Source organism: Mobula birostris, chromosome 9 (assembly GCF_030028105.1).
Source record: "Mobula birostris isolate sMobBir1 chromosome 9, sMobBir1.hap1, whole genome shotgun sequence".
Lineage (NCBI taxonomy): Eukaryota > Metazoa > Chordata > Chondrichthyes > Myliobatiformes > Myliobatidae > Mobula > Mobula birostris.
The window spans coordinates 105552622-105575776 of NC_092378.1; the positions used below are offsets into that span (position 1 = coordinate 105552622).

General features: G+C 39.8%; 2 protein-coding genes across 3 annotated transcripts in view; one reads left to right on the forward strand and one right to left on the reverse strand.

Annotated features, from left to right (window-relative positions):
• Nucleotides 1-8563, forward strand: part of eef2kmt (eukaryotic elongation factor 2 lysine methyltransferase) — a 30681-nt gene extending 22118 nt beyond the window's left edge. The window contains exons 7-8 of the mRNA XM_072268541.1: nucleotides 534-692; nucleotides 7697-8563. Coding sequence (XP_072124642.1) covers nucleotides 534-692; nucleotides 7697-7803 — 266 coding nt within the window. The 3' untranslated portion in view covers nucleotides 7804-8563. The remainder of the gene's footprint in view (nucleotides 1-533; nucleotides 693-7696) is intronic.
• Nucleotides 2573-23155, reverse strand: part of alg1 (ALG1 chitobiosyldiphosphodolichol beta-mannosyltransferase) — a 30748-nt gene continuing 10165 nt past the window's right edge. The window contains exons 8-13 of one of the 2 annotated variants that reach the window (XM_072268539.1): nucleotides 21799-21837; nucleotides 13323-13382; nucleotides 13004-13114; nucleotides 12482-12596; nucleotides 11635-11710; nucleotides 2573-8319 (exon numbers count right to left, since the gene is read on the reverse strand). In XM_072268539.1, coding sequence (XP_072124640.1) covers nucleotides 8188-8319; nucleotides 11635-11710; nucleotides 12482-12596; nucleotides 13004-13114; nucleotides 13323-13382; nucleotides 21799-21837 — 533 coding nt within the window. In that variant the 3' untranslated portion in view covers nucleotides 2573-8187. Of the gene's footprint in view, nucleotides 8320-11634; nucleotides 11711-12470; nucleotides 12597-13003; nucleotides 13115-13322; nucleotides 13383-21798; nucleotides 21838-23155 lie in introns of those variants that run through there. The other variant, XM_072268540.1, reaches the window with a different exon arrangement.

A 23155-nucleotide genomic window follows, 5' to 3' on the forward strand; every position in this document is an offset into this window, starting at 1 on the left:
ATGCAAGTTTTTGATTTGTAAGGATGGCATTGGGTTAGATCAGTTATGATCTTATTAAAAGGTGGATCAGGCTAGTGGAGCTACGTAAGTGACTCACTGTTTCATTGTTTAGAATGTCCTGCTGTATATGTGTTCATTAGCCTTTCCCCTTTCTAGTCTTTCGGAATGATCACTGCACTTTGAGGACTCATTTAAGACCCACTTCAGTCATTGTTTCACAGATCATAGCAGGTGATTGAGCTATGTAGTGAGTCGGAGAACAGATGATTTGAGGTCCACTTTATAGAGAACCACAATATATATGTACTACAGCTATTCTTTTATAAAATTACATAAGCCAACTTTGCTTATTTATGACTAAAATATTTGGGTATTGAACACTGTACTGTGAAAGCACTGAGTTGTCTGAATTGGAGATGTAGAGATCCGTACTTCAGTAAAATATGTGTATAGATGTTCAATCGAGGCTGTTATTTTAATATCAAAGAGTCCAATTGAAAGTGTATGTTACTTTTTATTCTCTTAATAAATAGATATAATTTATGATCCTGAGGTCGTCCTCTGCTTAGTTTCTGCACTGGAGAAACTTCTTGTAGCTACAACTAGTGGAAAGATGAAAACAAGTACTGTTGTATATTTGGCATCCACCATACGTAATCCAGAGACATATCACCAATTCAAAGTGGAACTAGGTAAGTCGCTGGTAATTTCTAAAGAGACAATTGTTCAGATTCTTCCTGTAGTTGTTTCCATCGCAGTTCCATCTGATACCAGTTCTTGGGGCTTGGATCATTAACAATGCATAACAGGATTCAAACTGCTGAAGCTGCTAAATTCAGATATTGTGGCAACAGTCACAACGGAACTCCCACAAGTTTTGGTGGGTGGTGGGTGGGGTTGGGCAGTGAGATGGTGAGAAGGCTGGTAAAAGGGCTCCCTGCTATCAGTGTCACTTGTCATAAGTTTCTCTAATCCATCACCATATTTACAACATCAACACAGAAGCGTGTCTGATTTGGGTAAATAGGAAGCATCAACACAAATTTAATTTAATTTTTTTGTTATATTTCTAAGTTGGCATGACAGCAAACTCAGGCACATCGGCTTGTTTACTCAATTTCTAGCATGCTGTTTGGTCCTGAGAAGTGTTAAGAGATATTTGTCTGCAGTGCTTGTGATCTTCGACCAATACTTTAATACATATATTTGGATTATAGGGAACATTTGATTTTTATATCTGTGGTTGCAAAGTTGTTGGCTTTTCTCCCAATGCAGCCCCGATTTGTTGCAGACAAATCAGATTTATTATAGTGAATGATCAACATTATAGCTGTGTTGTCCTATGAACAGCAAGCAATATATTACTTGCTGCCTTCTAATGAGAAAGACCATAAGACATAGGAGCAGAATTAGGCCATTCAGCCTGTCAAGTTTGCTCCACCATTTCATCATGGCTGAACCTGGATCCCACTAAACCCCATATAAAGAACTTTGGCTGCTCATTCACATTTTTGTCATTCTTTTTACTTAGGACTCTTGCTGCTATAATGCAGCCAGTTTTTCTGTCCAACTCTGCCTTTGTAGCACTGGCTTTTGGATTTTGCCAGTAGTTCAACTATTACCACTTCTCCACATTTCACTCCAGAATAACAATTCATGGTGCAGCTATTTAGCCATTCAGCACCAGATTTGTATGATCTTTCTGAAGCATGACTGGTTCCATTTGCTATTCTGGGAACATTCTGAAGTTTCAAGCCCAAATATCTTCCATGCAGATGACTGTCTTAAACACATCTCTTCTATCACAATAGAAGTAAACCACCAGCCCCCTCAAATTTTCCCTGCCGTTCGGTATGATAATGGCCAATTGGTGCTGGTTTTGACTCCTCTTCTGTGCTAGTTCTCCATAACCCTCAATTTGTCAATCTTTTAAACAGGTATCTGCGTTCATTTGATAATAATCCTCACTACTTTGGGGCTTCTATCACCCTCGAGGTACAGATAATTGCAGAGGTTCACTGCCCTTTTAGAGAAGTGGTTGCCTCCTCCACCCTTGCCCTGGAAAGTGTAAAGAGCTAATGAACCTATTTATCGCAAAGATCTTAAATCATCTGATCAGGGTCCCACTTTCCTCTGGCCCATGGACTGTACCCTGGTCATAGATTTGCAACATTGCTAAGTTCATCCTATTTCCTTTATGCCTTCTTTTGAGTTTGTCTTGTGTACCTGTCATCTTCTAATCCTATTTCCATTAAAGTAACGAATGTACATTTTCCTTTCCACTATTATCTTATGCTGTTAACTGTTAATATTTATGCTTGGGAACAATCCCCATCTCTTCAAATTGTGAGGGTGGGCCAGTGTAGAAGGGGAAGGATTTTGGCTGAAGAGGCTGATTAAGTGGCGAAAGGTGCTTGGACTGAGAGCAGGAACTTTGAAAAGGCAAATCTCATTGATTGTCTAATTGGAGGGCACTTTATCCAATAAAAGAAAAGTAAGGTTAAGTGGAGTGGGCTTTTGGAGCAGAAATTGTGAGATTGGAGAGCTCAGGCCTTAGCTCAAGAGACCTTGGTGACAGAGCACAGATAAGGTTTTATTTCAAAGTTCAAGGTAAAATTTATTATTACAGTATACACGTCACCAGATACAACTCTTGAGATTCTTTTCCCTGTGAGCATACTCAGCAAATCTATAGAACAGTAACTGTAAACAGGATCAATGAACAACAAACTGTGCAAATGCAGACATAAATAAATAGCAATAAGTAATGAGCATGAAATAACACAATAAAAAGAGTCCTTAAAGTGAGACCATCGGTTGTGGGAACACCAGAAATAGAATAAGTGTTTAAGAGCCTGAAGGTTGAGGGGTAGGAACTGTTCATGAACCTGGTGGTGCAAATCCTGAGACACTTGTACCTTCTACCTGTTGGTAGCAGCAAGAAAAGCGCGTGGCCTGGGTGGTGAGGATCTTTTCTATGGCAATTTTCATGTAGATGTGCTCAATGGTTGGGAGGGCTTTACCCGTGATGTACTGGGCCAAATCCACTACTTTTTGTAGTGGATTTGTGCTGAAAGGTATTGGTGTTCCCATACCAGACCATAATGCAGCCAGTCAGCACACTTTCGATCATACATCTATAAAAGTTTGCCAAGGTTTTTGATGACATGCCGACTCTCCGCAGACTCCTGAGGAAGTAGTGGTGCTGTCGTGCTTTCTTTGCAATTATATTTATATGATGGGTCCAGGACAGGTCCTCTGAGATAGTGACACGTAGGAATTTAAAGTTTCTGATCCTCTCTACCTCTGATCCTCTTATGCTTACTAGCTCATGGACCTCTGGTTTCCTTCTCCTGCAGTCTACAATCAGTTCCTTGCTCTTATTGACATTGAGTGAGAGGTTGTTGTTATTACACCACTCAGCTAAATTCTGCTGTTCATCCTTAATGCTTGATATGTATAAGCAGGACAGCAGTTGGGGTAGTTGCATGCTCTCCTGCAAGGTGTGGGAAGTAGGGGAACCTCAAGGTATCCCTGATGACTGCATCTATGAGAAGTGTACACAGCTGTAGCTCCTGACAGATTGTTGCACTCTGCAAGAGAACTGTGACCTGGGGGGGGAGGTTTGTTTTCCAGCAAGACAATGACCCCAAGCATAAAGGGACTGGAGCTGGAGATGGATGTACTTGGAACCATCAAGGCAGCTGAGATCTTCATAGGTAAAACTTAAACTGGGGTGGTCACACCCAAGGTACAGGCTTCAAAGTTCAAAGTGAATTTATTATCAAAGTACGTACAGTGTCTATAAAAAGTAGTCAACCCCCTTGGAGATTTTCATGTTGATTTCATGGTGACTAGTGGGGTACCGCAAGGTTCAGTGCTGGGACCCCAGTTGTTTACAATATATATTAATGACTTGGATGAGGGAATTAAATGCAGCATCTCCAAGTTTGCGGATGACACGAAGCTGGGTGGCAGTGTTAGCTGTGAGGAGGATGCTAAGAAGATGCAGAGTGACTTGGATAGGTTGGGTGAGTGGGCAAATTCATGGCAGATGCAATTTAATGTGGATAAATGTGAAGTTATCCACTTTGGTAGCAAAAATAGGAAAACAGATTATTATCTGAATGGTGGCCGATTAGGAAAAGGGGAGGTGCAACGAGACCTGGGTGTTATTATACACCAGTCATTGAAAGTGGGCATGCAGGTACAGCAGGCAGTGAAAAAGGCGAATGGTATGCTGGCATTTATAGCGAGAGGATTCGAGTACAGGAGCAGGGAGGTACTACTGCAGTTGTACAAGGCCTTGGTGAGACCACACCTGGAGTATTGTGTGCAGTTTTGGTCCCCTAATCTGAGGAAAGACATCCTTGCCATAGAGGGAGTACAGAGAAGGTTCACCAGATTGATTCCTGGGATGGCAGGACTTTCATATGAAGAAAGACTGGATGAACTGGGCTTGTACGCATTGGAATTTAGAAGATTGAGGCGGGATCTGATTGAAACGTATAAAATCCTAAAGGGATTGGACAGGCTAGATGCAGGAAGATTGTTCCCGATGTTGGGGAAGTCCAGAACGAGGTGTCACAGTTTGAAGATAAAGGGGAAGCCTTTTAGGACCGAGATTAGGAAAAACTTCTTCACTCAGAGAGTGGTGAATCTGTGGAATTCTCTGCCACAGGAAGCAGTTGAGGCCAGTACTTTGGCTATATTTAAGAGGGAGTTAGATATGGCCCTTGTGGCTACGGGGATCAGGGGGTATGGAGGGAAGGCTGGGGCAGGGTTCTGAGTTGGATGATCAGCCATGATCATAATAAATGGCGGTGCAGGCTCGAAGGGCCGAATGGCCTACTCCACCTATTTTCTATGTTTCTCTATGTTTCTATGTTCTATTGTTTTACAACAATGAATCACAGTGGATTTAATTTGGCTTTCTTGACACTGATTAACAGAAAAACTCTTGGGTCAAAGTGAAAATAGATTTCTACAAAGTGAAATAAATCAATTACAAATATAAAAAACCAAATAATTGAGTGCGTATGTATTCACACCCCTCCTTTTTATGACACACCAAATCTTCACTGGTGCAACCAATTAGTTTTAGAAGTCACATAATCAGTTAAATGGAGATCTGTTTTTGGAGACCTGTGTGCAGTTAAGGTGTTTCAATTGGTTGTAGTAAAAATACACCTGTATCTAGAAGGTCCAACTGCTGGTGAGTCAGTATCCTGGCAAAAACGACACCAGGTAGACAAAAGAACACTCCAAGCAACTCCGCAAAAAGTTTGAGAAGCACAAGTCAGGAGATGGATACAAGAAAATTTCCAAGGTACTGAATATTGGAGTACAGTTAAGTCAATCATCAAGAAATGGAAAGAAAATGGCACAGCCGTAAATCTGACTAGAGCAGGCTGTCCTCAAAAACCGAGTGATTGTGCAAGGGGACTAGTGAGGGAGGCCACCAAGAGATCTATGACAGCTCTGGAGGAGTTAAAAGCTTCAGTGGCTGAGATGGGAGAGACTGTGCATATAACAACTGTTGCCTGGGTGCTTCACCAGTTGCAGCATTATGGGAGAGTGGCAAAGAGAAAGCCACTGTTGAAAAAAAAAACACTAACATGAAATCTCAGCTAGAGTTTGCCAGAAGGCATGTGGGAGACTGAAGCGAACTGGAAGAAGGTTCTATGGTCTGATGAAACCAAAATTGAGCTTTTTAGCCATCAGACTAAATGCTATGCTTGGCGCAAGCCGAACCCCGCACATCATCAAAAACACACCATCCCTACTGTGAAGCATGGTGGCTGCATCGTGCTGTGGGGATGCTTCACTGCAACAGGCCCTGGAAGGCTTGTGAAGGTAGAGGGTGAAATGAATGCAGCAAAATACAGAGAAATCCTGGAAGAAAACCTGATGCACTCTGCAAGAGAACTGTGTCTTGGGGGAAGATTTGTTTTCCAGCAAGACAATGACCCCAAGCATAAAACCAAAGCTACACAGGAATGGCTTAAAAACAAAAGTTAATGTCCTGGAGTGACCAAATCAGAGTCCAGTTGGGAATTTGTGGCTGGACTTGAAAAGGGCTGTTCACTCATGATCCCCAAGCAATTTGAGAGCTTGAGCAATTTCATAAAAAAAAAGGGGGAAAAATTAGTGTCTAGATGTGCAAAACTGAGAGACCTATCCACACAGAGTCAAAGCTGTAATTGCTGCCAAAGGTGTGTCTACTAAATACTGACTTGAAGGGGGGGTGAATACTTTTACAATCAATTATTTTGTGTTTTATATTTGTAATTAATTTAGATCACTTTGCTTTGACACAGTCTTTTTCCTGTTGATCAGTGTCAAAAAAAAAAAGCCAAATTAAATCCGTGATTCAATGTTGTAAGACAATAAACCATGAAATCTTCCGGGGGGGGGGGCGGGGGTTGAGTACTACCAATAGACGCTGTACATGTCACCCTTACAACCCTGAAATTCATTTTCTTCTGGGCTTACTCAGTAAACCCAAGAAACACAATAGAATCAATGAAAGACTGCACCCACCAGAATGGAACACCAACCATTGTTCAAAAAAAACAAATACAAAGGTGAAAATACAATGGGATGTTATTCTCCAATGCACAATGTACTTTTTAAGATGTTACACAATAAAATCAATTTTCCAGTTGACTAACTTTAAAGGCAGTTTGGAGAAACAATATCAGATGAACTCGAAGTTTGGTGAGATCCATGGAAGTGGAGGAGAGCCTGGCCACAAGGAGTGAAAGGAAATGTAGCAACTAATGCTCTGTGTATGAAAGGGGCTAAGGGAACTGGTACTGTGGTGGATACAAGGGTTCATGGGAATTATCACCTGTGATCCAGTTACTGTATTGTGATTTTTGGTTAATTGGACAGCATATTATTGGAGTTTTACTGGAATCACTTTTTCTAATGTCTTACCTACTTATTTATGTTACCACTTGGTCACATCAACACTAGGTTTCATGTGTACATTGATGACATGACCACCTTTCTAAACCCCTCCACCATCTTTAAATCACTAGGCTGCACATCCAATGTAGAGTCATAGAACACTATAGCCTAAAAACAGCCCTTCAGTCTCTCTAGTCCATACCAAAAATTAGTTTGCATAGTCCTACCTGCATAGCCCTCTCCACCTCTCCCATCTGTGTACCTATCTAAATTTCTCTGAAATGCTGAAATTGAATGTGCAGTGGCCCTCCCTTTTTCATTGTGCTTTCTGCCTGTGAACAATTCCCTCTTTAATGCCCTATACAAAAATGCGTTCTTCCAAATTGTTACATGATTCCCAACCTCTATTTTCAAGTATACAAATACAATTTTGCCTTCCAAATCTAAGCTATTTTCGCTTGGTTGATCTATTCTTCAACCTATGCAAACTTAACATGCATCCTTGAAATAAAATGGTCCCAAATCCCCCACCATTTCAAAATTCTCATTGTGGTATTTAAATTAACATTCTTCCCCATCTCCATGGTGTTTACTGACCATAGTTCCCTTCATCTGACCCAAATGCTTTCAGCCACAAGCTCTGCAACCTAGGATTTAAAGACAAATATTTTAATCTAATACCCTTTTCCCTGCAACCCTTCCCTTGCTTGACTTTATTATTAACTTATTATTGACTTTATTCATTATAAAATAACTGCTACTTCTGTTCTTTTGAAAACAGGTAAAATTGGAATTAAGTATCAAACGATGAAGGGACCTGCTACAGAGGTGTTTCCATACAACAGATGTACAAAAATAGAGTTGCTTAAATTATATTATGGAACTTAATGTCCAAAATGCTGGAAACAAAATTAAATTCTTTTATATTAAAAGAAATGTACTGCACACTGCTTTTCACAAGGGGGCAAGTTTTTTTAAACTCAAAGTAGTGCTGTAGCTTTTAATTTATTGTGTCCAATGTTTTTCTGTCAAAGTGGCTAAGCATTCCATTTGAAAATAACACCTAACTTGTAAAACATTAAGGTTGACTTTTGTAAAATGTAGTCATTTCAGTTTTGTAATCCAAAAATTATTTGGCATTCATTGGTGTACTCAAGTGTTTTCACATCATCTCCAGACTGGGTTTTTCTTATCCATGGCATTTCAGGATCCATTCTGAAGCAACTGTAGACACAGCCAGACCTGCTGAAGAGTCTCAGTAATGGTCAGATTTCAATGACTTGCCAGCAGAGGAAGCACCATTTCATCCCAGTTCTCATCCCACTGAACCATCTTGGCTTCTTTCAAGTTTCTTTTAAATACACCAAGTTTGTTTGTTTCGTTGTGGAAATCTGTGAAGAGAAGCTGAAAATACAACTCTTATTGGCAAAGATCAAAGAAATGTTTAAGATTTAAAGTATATCACAGGTAAAGGAGAAATGTATGCCAAATGCAAGGAGGTGTAACAGGGCCTACTTGTTTTTATATAAATGCAGTTGGTTGTGTTTTGTTGCTATATATAAAATTCAATAAATCTTAAGGAGTTGCAAAGTAGTGTTTAAAAAAAAAATAACCCCATTGCTACAATACTAACTTTGGATATGTTGATGTTTGTAATTCATGGTCACAACACAGCTTTCAAATTATTCAACTTCAGATTTTGGAATCATTTATTTTTCACATATACATCAAAACAGTGAAATGTGTCCTTTGTGTATGATGTGCTGGGGACAGCCCACAAGTATTGCCACAATTTCTGGCACCAGCATAGATGCCGACCAACAGCAAAACAAGCCCCATGTTTTCCCCTCTCCCACCCACCTACATACACATGCAGAGTCCTCTGGCCTCCAGTTGACTTCCAGACCCTGGGCATTGCCTTCCAGGTGACCACTGGGCTTTGATTTTTGGTATCGACCCCAGGACCCACCAATGAGGGCCCCCAAACACCACGCTTTGTATTGAAGACTCCCCAGTGACAGGATCCTGAACTCTGGCCTCCTGATTCACATACCCAGGGGATCGCTGACCCCCCCCCCACCCACCTGCATAGAACTCTGATCCTAGAATCCACTGTCACTCCTAAACTTGGGGGTCCACCAGCTTGACATCTGACCACAGATGTCTTTTGTTCAACATCACTGGCCTTTGAATAGAGAACAGGGGCCAAAACTTTTGCCTAACCCCTCCCCTGTCCCCAACACCATCCCTACCAATCTAAAAAAAACAACTTAGTCTGAGCCATGACCTTAAATAGAAACCACAGATCACCATAATCTTGACCAGAATTTCCATGGCTCTTGAAAAGCCATGCCCTCAATATACTACCAAACTTATCCTCTTAGACCACATCTTCAGTAACTTAAGGTCGGATGCAAGCATAGTGCTCAGTTCCACTCCCATATTCTCAGAAAATGAAGCAAATGGCTTGAATTTAACAAGACCTGGGCAACACTGGCACTATCTTGAGAGAGTAACAACCTCATTTTATGATAATGCCATCATCAAAACCATCTCAGTATCCTGAGAGTCCTCAAAGAACTAAATATTGATATCCAAGATTAAAATAATCCTCTCTCCCTGCTTCCACCACATAGTAAGTTTAAAAAAAAAAATCAGCATTTATTTGGGCTGCAGTTTGCCGGGCTATCTCTATACTCGTCTATCTGATTATTCTCTTACCTCCCCCTTATTCCCTGCAAATACTATTCCTCTTTTTTAAAAACATTAACCCATCCTCAATTAAACTAATTTATTCCCCTCTAGAAAGCAAACTTGTTTATTCTATGGAAACTTTCCATTGAACACCTCTTAATCTTCTGTTCCAAGGAAAATCTTAACCATATCTGCTAATACCTTTGTAAAATCACATTTGTCTTTCCAGTACCAGCCATTATTCTCAAAAGCAATTTAGAGTTCAAAGTTATTCAACTACATTTCTTTATTACAATGATATAACATGACTTAATGTTAAGTGCATAGAATGCATTTATAGGCATCTGTTAGTCTCATGAGACCATGGATTTGCGCCTTGGAAAGTTTCCAGGGCGCAGATCTGGGCAAGGTTGTATGGAAGACCAGCAGTTGCCTATGCTACAAGTCTCCCCTCTCCACGCCACCAATATTGTCCAAGGGAAGGGCATTAGGACCCATACAGCTTGGCACCGGTGTTGTCACAGAGCAATGTGTGGTTAAGTGCCTTGCTTAAGGATACACATGCTGCCTCAGCCAAGGCTCGAACTAGTGACCTTCAGATCACTAGACAAATGCCTTAACCACACACCAACATAATAGAATGCATAGCAGTGTAAAAATATTGGTATATAGCTTATTGATAGATGATCATGGCAGGTTGATTAGTTAGCAGCTAATTACCAGAGGAATCCCAATAGGTTAAGAGTAATTTATACCTGTTATAAATTATTTGGTGAGAACCTATTCAAGTTAACCAAGGCGTCATTAAGTCAATTATATCATTTAGTAAAGATCTCCATCGGCAGAGAAATGTAGATTCTACTTTGGAATGCATAGTAAGGATTATAACATAAATCCGGTAAGATAATTTTAAACGGGAAAATCTGCAGATGCTGGAAATCCAAGCAACACACACAAAATACTGGAGGAACTCAGCAGGCCAGGCAGTATCTATGGAAAAGAGTATAGTCGACGTTTTGGGCCGAGACCCATTCAGCAGGTCTGGAGAATAAAAGCTGAGGAGTAGATTTAAAAGTTGGTGAGAGGAGGGGCGGAAGAAACACAAAGTGATAGGTGAAACCTGAAGGGGGGGGGGAGAAGAAGTAAAGAGCTGGGAAGTTGATTGGTGAAAGAGAAGACCATGGAAGAAAGAAAAAAAGGAGTGATATGCAGAGGGAGGCAATGGGCGGGCAAGGAGGTGAGAGGGAAAAGGGGATGGGAAATAGTGGGGGCATTACTTAAGTTCAACGTTCATGCCAACAGGCTGGAGGCTACCCAAATAAAATACAAGCTCTTCCTTGGCATGGTAGGATCATTGTGCTATGTGCAAATTTAGTCTTAATTTCAAAAGAGATACTATAGGGGATGCAGGGATAGGGTACACTAAATTCTTAAGTTGATGGAATTACTAGAACATGTCCATTCATAAGCATCATAATCAATGTAGATAGCATATTAAGAATAATTAAAGGGGTAATGAACTTAAATTTCATAATTGGTGCAGTAACAAATATGACGACACGATATAATTAAAGGCTGTAGGAGAAACTGTTATAAGCAAGAATTAAGACTAATAGCACATAGTTTTACATTAGTTCAGCAGGTATCATATTGACCTTACATCTTGAAAATTGGATACCAGAGTGGTAAAGTCTAATACATACCACAAGACTAGACAAATCTAGTTTAGGGCAGCTTTTCAAACAAAATTACACATGGGTTGTTATATACAAGTTAATAAAGATTTAAAGTGATGATATTTACATATTTACCGATTGCTGCACTAACGTAGGAATAGCATAAATTTTTTAATCTGTATAAAATATTAATGTGATTAACTTCAAACTTTTGTATCTAATTATTCATGGAATGTCAAAAGCCATTTTATAAAGGCTGGAAAAGATGTCCCAGCATGGGCATTAAAATAATTCATTTTAGGTTCCAAAGTAAGCTAAAAAATCATTTTCATTGTAAATATCATCTTACCTTTAGTTGCTCAGCAAGTTCATGAGAATTTTTAAATATTAGACCATTTTCTTCATGTTTCACAAGTTCTGGTAGACTGTAAAATAATGAGAAGAATGTTACAAATGATCTTGAAAAACAAATTACAGGTAAGAGGGCTGACAGGAACAAGAGGAGAAGCTGAAAAAGAATAGGACAGGGAAGGTAGTGAAAAATAATTGACAACAAATGTAATCAAACATCACAATTAGTTGAGTGAAACTGGTAAAGTACGGGAATTTCTGACTTTATTGATTTTGATATTTATCTCTTATATTTTGAATGTGCAGAGGATTAATTCCAAAATTTAAATAACAAAATGCCAAAATCGAATGAAAATGCACTATTTAAAAATAAACTTGACCGACTCTTTTGGGGGGGGGGGGGGGGGCGGTGTTGTGGAGGCATTTACAATACTGGATGCCTGAAGCACGAGTAGTAAAAGCTGTTTTGCAGTGTGAATATTCTGGTTTCAAAGATACAGCTTGGTGTCAGAGGTACCTCTATTATTGGTTAAGGGACCATAGAAATCACAGCTGAATATTTAAAGAAAATCCGTATTGAGCAGGCAAACAGCAAGCATGGATGAGCTGCTGTGTTTTTTTTTACATGATAGAAATTAACACATTTTCTGCAACTCAATTTTTCAATATTACACAAATAATAATGAAACAATAGTGCCTTAATACTCAACATATTTGCTTGCTTAAATCCTGCTTTTGAAGTAAGTTATTTCAGGATTAACCATAATTAAGAAACTGTAAATAGACAATGTAACAGAGAGATGAAAGGGAAGAATCAGGGAGTTATTATTTTACCTTATACGTACCACTGGAAATCAAGTGCACACACGGGCAAACGACAACCAAACATGTCTACTACCTTCATTGGCAAATCTAGCCCACTGCTTGATTTATGAAGACAAACTCCTAAATCACCAGATCCTATAAAATGATTACAAAATATAAGGTATGGGGGAAATGTGCATTACATGTTTAATCCAATTGCATTATGGATCCGTACAAAATATTCCAGCAAAAATATTTTCTTAAAATCTTCAGCTATTTAAAAGAAAAGTACAATTGCAAAGAATCAAAGTGTAGAGTTCTATGACTTTGCCAATACTTCCATGGATACTAAGTTCTCTGCCTTTACAAACCAGTATCACCCTAAATATTGGTTCAATAAGCTCAGCCATGCTTTATGCACAACTAAGCTTCAGAAAGTATTATGACAGGTTGGAAGATTTACCATGTTATTCCTTAATCAGTTTCAATTATGAAGTGAAAAAACCCAAAATAACTATTAAAATTACTGCTATTTAAAATGTGTGTATCAAAAGCAATTTTACCTAGCAGCACTGGATAGTCCTCTGCTTCCAGCCATGGAGTGCAAATATGAACATACTTAAAATGCATTTTTTCAATTAGATTGGTGTAAAATTCCTTTAATGGACCTTTTCCTGAAAAACAGAATACATTTAATCATATTTAAATTCAGTGAACTAGGGAGAGTTGATGAGTGTGGGAAGAGTAAGATTTGAGGTCAGGGCACTGAGAAAAGAAAGAGGGAGAGGATGAAGTGAGAAAGGTGGTGGGAGTAGGGAATTGAGAAGAAAATAAGCAAGAGATTTTCAGGATGAATGAGAAAACAGATGTTCAGAAATGTACCTGTAATAGCACAAACAAGGGATGGCAATTTGGAACCACTGGTTATAAATCTTTCATATTCTGAAAAGAAAATACAAATAATGCTTAAATTGGAAAAAAAATGCAAAAATGCACAATAACTTGAAAAGTGAGACGGTATAAAGCAATCCAATCAAATTGTTACACTAACCATGTAATGCTTTCTCCTTCTCAAGTACTACAGTTACTCAAAGTAAATTTATTATCAAAGTACATATAACTTTATTGTTAAAGAATCGTTTTCACCACTGGGACGCTACGGGCAAATTGCTGTCAAAGTTTCATTAGCGCACCTCCAGATCGACCATTATCTTTTATATGTTTTTGTTATAGATGGTCTTAACACTGAGAAGGCAGTTTCTGCTTATTAGTTACAAATACTTTCAAAATTTTGAACATTGCAATCAAATCTTTTTTTAATCATCTTGGCTCCAGGGAGGACAATACAACTTTGCCAATCTTCCTCTTCATGTGCCTTGCGCGTTACACGCTTGGGCGATCATGGCTCTCCACATCAAACGATCCCTCATAGCGTCAATGATATCTCGCACACTTAGATCTGTTAGTTCTTTCACAGTGTCCATATATTTTCTTCTTTGCCTTCCTCTTCCATGTTTCCCAGGCATACAGCCTTGTAATGTAAGGCATTCTATTTCTCCCTTTCTGATGACATGGGCCAGGAATTTAAGTTTCCTCTCATTTAATGTTCTCATTAAAGATCTTTTTGTATGGGCACGTTGGAGTAGTTACCCTATCTCTATATGATATTTTCAGCATTCTTCTAAGAAACCACATTCCTGTTGCTTCTAAGTTTCTTTGGAGTTCTGGTGTTATAGTCCATGTTTCGGAAGCACACAGCAAGATTGACCAGATGTAACATTTTAGTAGCCTAAGCCTTGTTGTCATAGAAATGTGTCTGTTGGCAAAAATGGGTTTCATTTTTTGGAAGCTGGTTTTGGCAATGGCAGTTCTTTTTATTTCTACTTTACTTCTAGCATCTTGTGATATAAAGCCACCAAGGAAATTAAAGCTGGTCTTTGGTTCAATCTCTAATAATCGATTCCAACAACTTCCCAACCACTACTGTGGCTTTGCCAGTATCAAAGTAAAAATGAAGGTATTGTTATAAGTCTTCTGCATCTTCATGGCTTTGATACCCTTCATAAAGTTTTATGCCCACACAGAACAAAACATAATATTCAGCAAAAGATCAACCAGCATTTAAAAAATCTCTCATTTTCCTCTTGTAGGCATTATTTCTGGTTGTTTTCTTTGTCTGCAGTTCATGATGCACTGATCATTTTGCCAGAAACTAACTGAAGCAGACATTGGACCATTATTAAACTTATGTTTAGTACCTATCAAAAATACTTGTTAATTCTTATGGGCTTATAATGCTACATAACTCAAAAAAAAGACCCAATTTCAACTGTCCTATCTAATCCCCACAAACAACATAATTCCTAGCCTTTGATGCAGCTACCATAATACTTTAAATTCCTGCATTTGCAATCAAGCAAATTGAATACTGCTGACAGATTACATTGATTTCCTTGATGCAATAATTTCCAGTCCTCCCAAGAATTCGGTTCTACAGAAAATTCATTCTACTGTCACTGGAATCCATATCCTTGCAGTGTTTAGAAGATCAGATTGAAAATTAAATACTGGGCATGGAAACAAAATAGATTTAAAATCTATCTTATGCATGTATGTATAATATATGGTAGAAATGCCATTTATTTGACAAACTGGAGATGACAACAATTTTTTTTTAAATAAGGAGGCAGCATTGAATTGCATATTTAAGATTTTATAAAACAGCCTGGTTGATAACACTCAGCAAGTTCACAAGATGAAATCTAAATAATATCTTCAAGATGGAAGTGGGCTCCAGCAAAACTACAATATGGATAAACGTTATTCCTTCATCCAAAACAGGTTTTGTAAATGTAATATACAGGAATTTAATGTTCCAGCTGGAGTTATTCAAAAACCATGGTTGTATAAATCAGAGGCAGAATGACGACATCATGGTCTCAGCACTTCTCATCTCTAGTCTCCTGCAAGATAACTCTGCTCCTTTAACTCTATTCTCTCCAGATCCCTTAATTTAAGTCCTTCACCTTTGACTGGAATTGTGACTACCTAATCTTCTCTAGCCAGTCTTTTTCTTTCTTTAGGGTATCTATAAAAGCTCTCTTTGAGCAGTGCTATTGGTTGTCTTATTACATGATTCAACTGAAATTTTGTTTAATAACATCCCCATGAAAGTCTTTCGAATTGTTTTCTCCCTGTTAAAGATACAACATTTTAAAAAGTGGCTTGGACAATTCTGTTAGAAGATATTTTCAGTAAAACAAAGTAAAAGAAAAAAAAAGGACTGAGAACAAGAGATCGTCAATGCAAAAACACTGAGATAACAAACATTATAAAATAAGAGGATTTCACCCTGCAACAAGCAAACAAGAAAATAAAGTAAAGAAAGAAATTTTTATCTCCCCTCAATACCGCATGGAAGAAGAGGGCAGAAATAAAAGGAAGATAACAATTAAATTACAAAATCATAGAATGGTCTAAACACTAAATAGTTATCATTGTTGCTTGGACTTTAAAAAGAAAAGTATATGCCACACAAGTAAAGCACAATCTCCAAGTTCAAGGGAGGGTATACCCATTTCCCTGTAATATTCAATGGTATGATCACCACGTTGAGGCATGGTGTTCTGCATGCAATATTTATTTCTTGATTCCACAAAGTCTTTCCATCATTTTCAAAGTAAAAGACCATAAGACCATAAAATATAGGAGCAGAAGTAGGCCATTTGGCCCATCGAGTCTGCTGCACCAATCATGGGCTGATCCAATTCTTCCAGTCACCCCCACTCCCCTGCTTTCACCTCATAACCTTTGATGCTCTGGCTAATCGAGAACCTATCTCTGCCTTAAATGCACCCAATGACTTGGCCTTCACAGCCGCTCGTGGCAACAGATTCCACAGATTTACCACCATCTGACTGAAGTAATTTCTCAGCGTCTCAGTTCTAAAAGGACGTCCTTCAATCCTGAAGTGGTGCCCTCTTGTCCTAGAATCCCCTACCATGGGAAATAACTTTGCCATATCTAATCTGTTCAGGCATTTTAACATTTGGAATGCTTCTATGAGATCCCCCCTCATTCTCCTGAACTCCAGGGAATACAGCCCAAGAGCTGCCAGACGTTGCTCATACAGTAACCATTTCATTCCTGGTATCATTCTCATGAATCTTCTCTGAACCCTCTCCAATGTCAGTATATCCTTTCTAAAATAAGGAGCCCAAAACTGCACACAATACTTCAAGTGTGGTCTCACGAGTGTGTTACATAGCCTCAACATCACACCCCTGCTCTTATATTCTATACCTCTAGAAATGAATGCCAACATTGCATTCACCTTCTTCACAACCGACTCAACCTGGAGGTTAACCTATAGGGTATCTTGCACAAGGACTCCCAAGTCCCTTCGCATCTCTGCATTTTGAATTCTCTCCCCATCTAAATAATAGTCTGCCCATTTATTTCTTCCACCAAAGTGCATGACCATACACTTTCCAACATTGCATTTCATTTGCCACTTCTTTGCACATCAAGTCTTTCTGTGGGCTCCCTGTTTCCTCAACACTACCTACTCCTCCACCTATCTTTGTATCATTGACAAATTTAGCCACAAATCCATTAATACCATAGTCCAAATCATTCACATACATCGTAAAAAGCAGCGGTCCCAACACCAACCCCTCTGGAACTGCACTGGTAACCAGTAGCCAGCCAGAAAAGGATCCCTTTATTATCACTCTGTTTTCTGCCGACCAACCAATGCTCCACCCACGCTAGGAACTTCCCTGTAATTCCATGGGCTCTTATCTTGCTAAGCAGCCTCTTGTGCAGCACCTTGTCAAAGGCCTTCTGAAAACCCAAGTACACCACATCTACTGCATCTCCTCTGTCTACCCAGCTTGTAATTTTCTCAAAGAATTGCAGTGGGTTTGTCAGGCAGGATTTTCTTTTCAGGAAACCATGCTGGCTTTGACCTATCTTGTCATGTGTCTCCAGGTACTCCGTAATCGCATCCCTAATAATCGATTCCAACAACTTCCCAACCACTGATGTCAGGATAACAGGTCTATAGTTTCCTTTCTGCTGCCTCCCACCCTTCTTAAATAGCAGAGTAACATTTGCAATTTTCCAGTCATCCAGCACAATGCCAGAATCTAGCGATTCTTGAAAGATCATTGTTAGTGCCTCCACAATCTCTCCAGCTACTTCCTTCAGAACCCGAGGGTGCATTCCATCAGGTCCAGGTTTATCCACCCTCAGACCATTAAGCTTCCTGAGCACCTTCTCAGTTGTAATTTTCACTGCACAAACTTCACTTCCCTGACACTCTTGAAAGTCCAGTATATTGCAGACGTCTTCCACTATGAAGACTGATGCAAAATACACATTCAGTTCCTCTGCCATCTCTGCGTCTCTCATTACAATATCTCCAGCATCATTTTCTATTGGTCCTATAGCTACCCTTGACACTCTCTTACCTGTTATATCCTTAAAAAACTTTTAGTATCTTCTTTGATACTAGTTGCCAGCTTCCTCTCATAATTCATCTTTTCCTTCCGAATGACCTTCTTTGTTTCCTTGTGCAAGTTTTTAAAAAGCTCCCCAATCTTCTACTTTCCCACTAGCTCTGGTTTCTTGTATGCCCTCTCTTTTGCTTTTACTTTGGCCCTGACTTCACTTGTCAGCCACAGAAATGTCCTTCTTCCCTTTGAAAATTTCTTATTTGGAATGTATCTATCTTGTACTTCCCTCATTTTTCACAGAAACTCCAGCCATTGCTGCTCTGCTGTCTTTCCTGCAAATGTCCCTTTCCAGTCAACTCTGGCCAGTTCCCCTCTCACGCCATTGTAATTTCCTTTATTCCACCAAAATACCGACACATTGGATTTTATTTTTTCCCCTCTCAAATTTCAAAGTGAACTCGATCATATTGTGATCACTGTTTCCCAAGGGTTCCTTAACCTTAAGCTCTCTTATCACCTCTGGATCATTGCACACCACCCAATCCAGCACAGCCGATCCCCTAGTGGGCTCAACAAGCTGTTCTGAAAAGCCATCCCTTAGACATTCTACAAATTCTCTGTCGAGGTCTAGTACTGACCTGGTTTTCTCAATCCACCTTCATATTAAAATCCCCAACAATTATCATGACATTGCTTTTCTGACATGCCTTTTCTATCTCCTGCTGTAATTTGTAATCCATATCCCGGCTGCTGTTTGGAGGCCTGTGTACAATTGCCATTAGGGTCCTTTTCCCCTTGCCATTTCTCAACTCAATCCAGAGAGACTCTACACCTTCCAATCCTATGTCATCTCTTTCCAATGATTTAATATTATTTCTTATACACAGAGCCATACCACTCCCTCTGCCCACTAACCCATCTTTCCTAAAAGCTAAGATGTGTGATGCACAAGTGCATTCTCCAGGACAATCAACCCACCTTCATCTGACAAACTGAAACTCACTTTTTCCATGCCCTGTATGCATTGACAAGTAGTATAGCAATCTGGCAAGATCTTTTTGACGATACTTCTCTAGCTTGCAGACCCGACTATTCAGAAGGATGAGGGCAGATGGTATATGAGAAAGCTATCACCTGCAAGTCAAATGTCATCTGAACTAGAAAATAATTTGCGAACTTCCAAAACAGTCCACTAGCACTATTAGAAAAGTACCCTGATGTAGTTTAAAAGGACAGGTCATTACCATATTCTCATGGGGAACATAAACACGAGGAATTCTGCAGATGCTGGAAATTCAAGCAACACACATCAAAGTTGCTGGTGAACACAGCAGGCCAGGCAGCATCTCTAGGAAGAGGTACAGTCGACGGTTCGGGCCGAGACCCTTCGTCAGGACTAACTGAAGGAAGAGCTAGTAAGAGATTTGAGAGGGGGAGGGGGAGATCCAAAATGATAGGAGAAGACAGGAGGGGGAGGGATGGAGCCAAGAGCTGGACGGGTGATTGGCAAAAGGGATATGAGAGGATCATGGGACAGAGGGAGAAAAAGGAGAGAGAGAGAGAAAGAATGTGTGTATATAAATAAATAACAGATGGGGTACGAGGGGGAGGTGGGGCATTAGCGGAAGTTAGAGAAGTCAATGTTCATGCCATCGGGTTGGAAGCTACCTAGATGGAATATAAGGTGTTGTTCCTCCAACCTGAGTGTGGCTTCATCTTTACAGTAGAGGAGACCATGGATAGACATATCAGAATGGGAATGGGGCATGGAGTTAAAATGTGTGACATATCAGAATGGGAATGGATTTTAATTCACACATTACAACAACTCAAGCACGGTTAAATGCTTTTATTAATAAGAATATAATTTCCTTTTTAAAAGTATTTACAAATGGTTACTATGAATGTTAATATAAACGATGCCAAGTCATTGAAAGGCCCTTGATAAATTCTTCATTTCTTCACTGAAGTTGCTCACAGTGTGTCCTTTCAGTCTTTAAATTTTGTTCTTCACAGAGGCATCTGGTAAAGCCTCTTCACCACTCTCGTCACCTTGACTCGATGCACATAACGTCAGAGAAGCTCACCAGCTGCTGCTTTTCAAAGTAAACACCCTCCAATGAATTGGGTAGTGGATTTTGAGTGGAGTGGTACTGTTCAGTACCTGTACGATCATATCTCAGAACCTGCGATCCATCCTCGACACTGGTGTATGGGCTGCCATTCTCTATTCCCAAAAATTGATGAAGGTCTGGGAGAACACAGATTATCTTCTGCACCATCATGAACACCAACCAACCTGGAACTCTCATGGTGTTGATTTCTAGCACTCAGGAGTGATATTGCTGAGTCTGACTGCAGAAACTGGAGTTGTTGCTGCTATTTATTGGGGGAAGGTAAATTGTGTGACAGTTACACATCAACAATGGTTGATAACTAGATGAACCAAATGACTAAATATGGGCAGATATAATGTGAATGTCCTAATATGATGAAGCCATCATTACAATGACCATATTTGAGCACGGTGTTTATCTTCCCCTCAATAAATAGCAGCAACAACTCCAGTTTCTGCAGTCAGACTCAGCAATATCACTCCTGAGTGCTAGAAACCAACACCATGAGAGTTCCAGGTTGGTTGGTGTTCATGATGGTGCAGAAGATAATCTGTGTTCTCCCAGACCTTCATCAATTTTTTGGAATAGAGAATGGCAGCCCATACACCTGTGTCGAGGATGGATCGCAGGTTCTGAGATATAATCGTACAGGTACTGAACAGTACCACTCCACTCAAAATCAACTACCCAATTCATTGGAGAGTGTTTACTTTGAAAAGCAGCAGCTGGTGAGCTTCTCTGACGTTATGTGCATCGAGTCAAGGTGACGAGAGTGGTGAGGAGGCTTTACCAGATGCCTCTGTGAAGAACAAAATTTAAAGACTGAAAGGACATACTGTGAGCAACTTCAGTGAAGAAATGGAGAATTTATCAAGGGCCTTTCAATGACTTGGCATAGTTTATATTAACATTCATAGTAACCGTTTGTAAATACTTTTAAAAAGGAAATTATGTTCTTACTAATAAAAGCATTTAACTGTGCTTGAGTTGTCGTAATGTGTGAATTAAAATCCATTCCCATTCTGATATGTCACACATTTTAATTACACGTCCCATTCCTATTCTGATATGTCTATCCATGGTCTCCTCTACTGTAGAGATGAAGCCACACTCAGGTTGGAGGAACAACACCTTATATTCCGTCTGGGTAGCCTCCAACCTGATGGCATGAACATTGACTCCTCTAACTTCCGGCTAATGCCCCACCTCCCCCCATACCCCATCCGTTATTTATTTATATACATACATTCTTTCTCTCTCTCTCTCTCCTTTTTCTCCCTCTGTCCCTCTGACTATACCCCTTGCCCATCCTCTGGGTCCCCCCCTCCTTTTCCTTCTCCCTGGGCCTCCTGTCCCATGATCCTCTCATATCCCTTTTGCCTATCACCTGTCCAGCTCTTGGCTCCATCCCTCCCCCTCCTGTCTTCTCCTATCATTTTGGATCTCCCCCTCCCCCTCCCAAATCTCTTACTAGCTCTTCCTTCAGTTAGTCCTGACAAAGGGTCTCGGCCCGAAACATTGACTGTGCCTCTTCCTAGAGATGCTGCCTGGCCTGCTGCGTTCACCAGCAACTTTGATGTGTGTTGCTTCTCATGGGGAACTTGGTGTTATGCATTAAACACTGATGTTCTCAGCCTGTTTTTGCTTTTCTGTACATATGAGGGACAAAAAAAAATTTTAATTTCCTGTAGTGATCCATTTCTGCATGTATTTGATTCTTCTAAAATAAGGATAATAATGTGCCACACATTTAAGTGGAAACAAAAATTAGCAGTAACCTACCTTCTAATGCTTTTAATAGAATGGAGAAATCTTCATCCTCTGAAAATCAAATAAAGATAAGCTATTATGGTGAAGCCAAGGAACTTCCTTCCTGGGCCACATAAAAATCCATAGGACCCATAAGCCACATTTTAAACACTTTGTAAATTAATATGTATAAATCTCAAATTAGTGGTGCAAAAAGATTTGGCTATTTTGACAGCATTTTAGTGCTGTTGGTATATAACCTTCGCCTTCTTTAAGATGGTAGCAGGACAAAATTACTGCACAGGGTGTTGGAGTTCAGAGCTCAATTCTGGCACCCTCTGTAAGCAAGTTTGTGTGTTCCTTCCCGTGCGCATGTGGGTTTCCTCCAGGTGCTCCAATTTCCTCCCACAGTTCAAAGACATACCAATTAGTAGGCTAATTGGTCTTTGTCAATTGTCCCGTGATTCGGCCAGGGTTAAATCGGTGGGTTGCTGGGTGGCACGGCTGGCAGGCCTGGAAGGGACTGTTCTGCATTGTATCTCTAAATAAAAAAGGCAGTCAGCCTCGGGGACGCTAGCAGTGATGATAGCACAGCAGCAATGGCTGGAGTTTCTGGGAGCACTTTGGAAGGGGAAGGATAATTACATCCAAAAGTAGTAGTATTCTAAAGGGAGGGTGAGCAACCGTGGCTGACAAGGGAAATGAAGGTCAGAATAAAAGCAAAAGAGGGCGTATAATACTCCAAAAATTAGTGGGAAATTAGAGGATAGGGAAGCCTTTAAAAACCAAATGAAGGCAACTAAAAAAGCAATGAGAGAAAAGACAAAATATGAAGGTAAACTAGTCAATAATATAAAAGAGGATAGCAATTTTTTCAGATATACAGAGAAACATAGGCGAGAGTGGATATCGGACCACAGGTAAATGCACTGGAGAGGTAGTAATGGAGGACAAGGAAATGGTGGACAAACTCATTAAGTATTTTTCTTGGGAAGCTGAAAGGACTGAAGTTAGCTGAGTCACCTGGACCAGATGGACTACATCCCAGGGTTTTGATAGTTAACTGAATAGATTGTGGAAGCATTAGTCGTCATCAATCAAGGATCGCTATATTCAGGAATAGTTCTGGAAGACTGGAAATTGCAAATGTCACTCCATTTTTAGGAAGAGAGGGAGACAAAAAACAGGAAATTATAGGCCAGTTAGCTTGACATTAGTGGTTGGAAAGATGTTGGAGTCCATTACTAAGGAAGAGGTTTTAGGATATTTGAAGGTACATGATGAAATAGTCAGCATGGTTTCCTTGAGGGGAAATCTTGCTTGACAAATCTGTTGAAATTCTTTGAGGAAATAACAGGCAGGACAGATGAAGGAGAGTCAGTGGATGTTG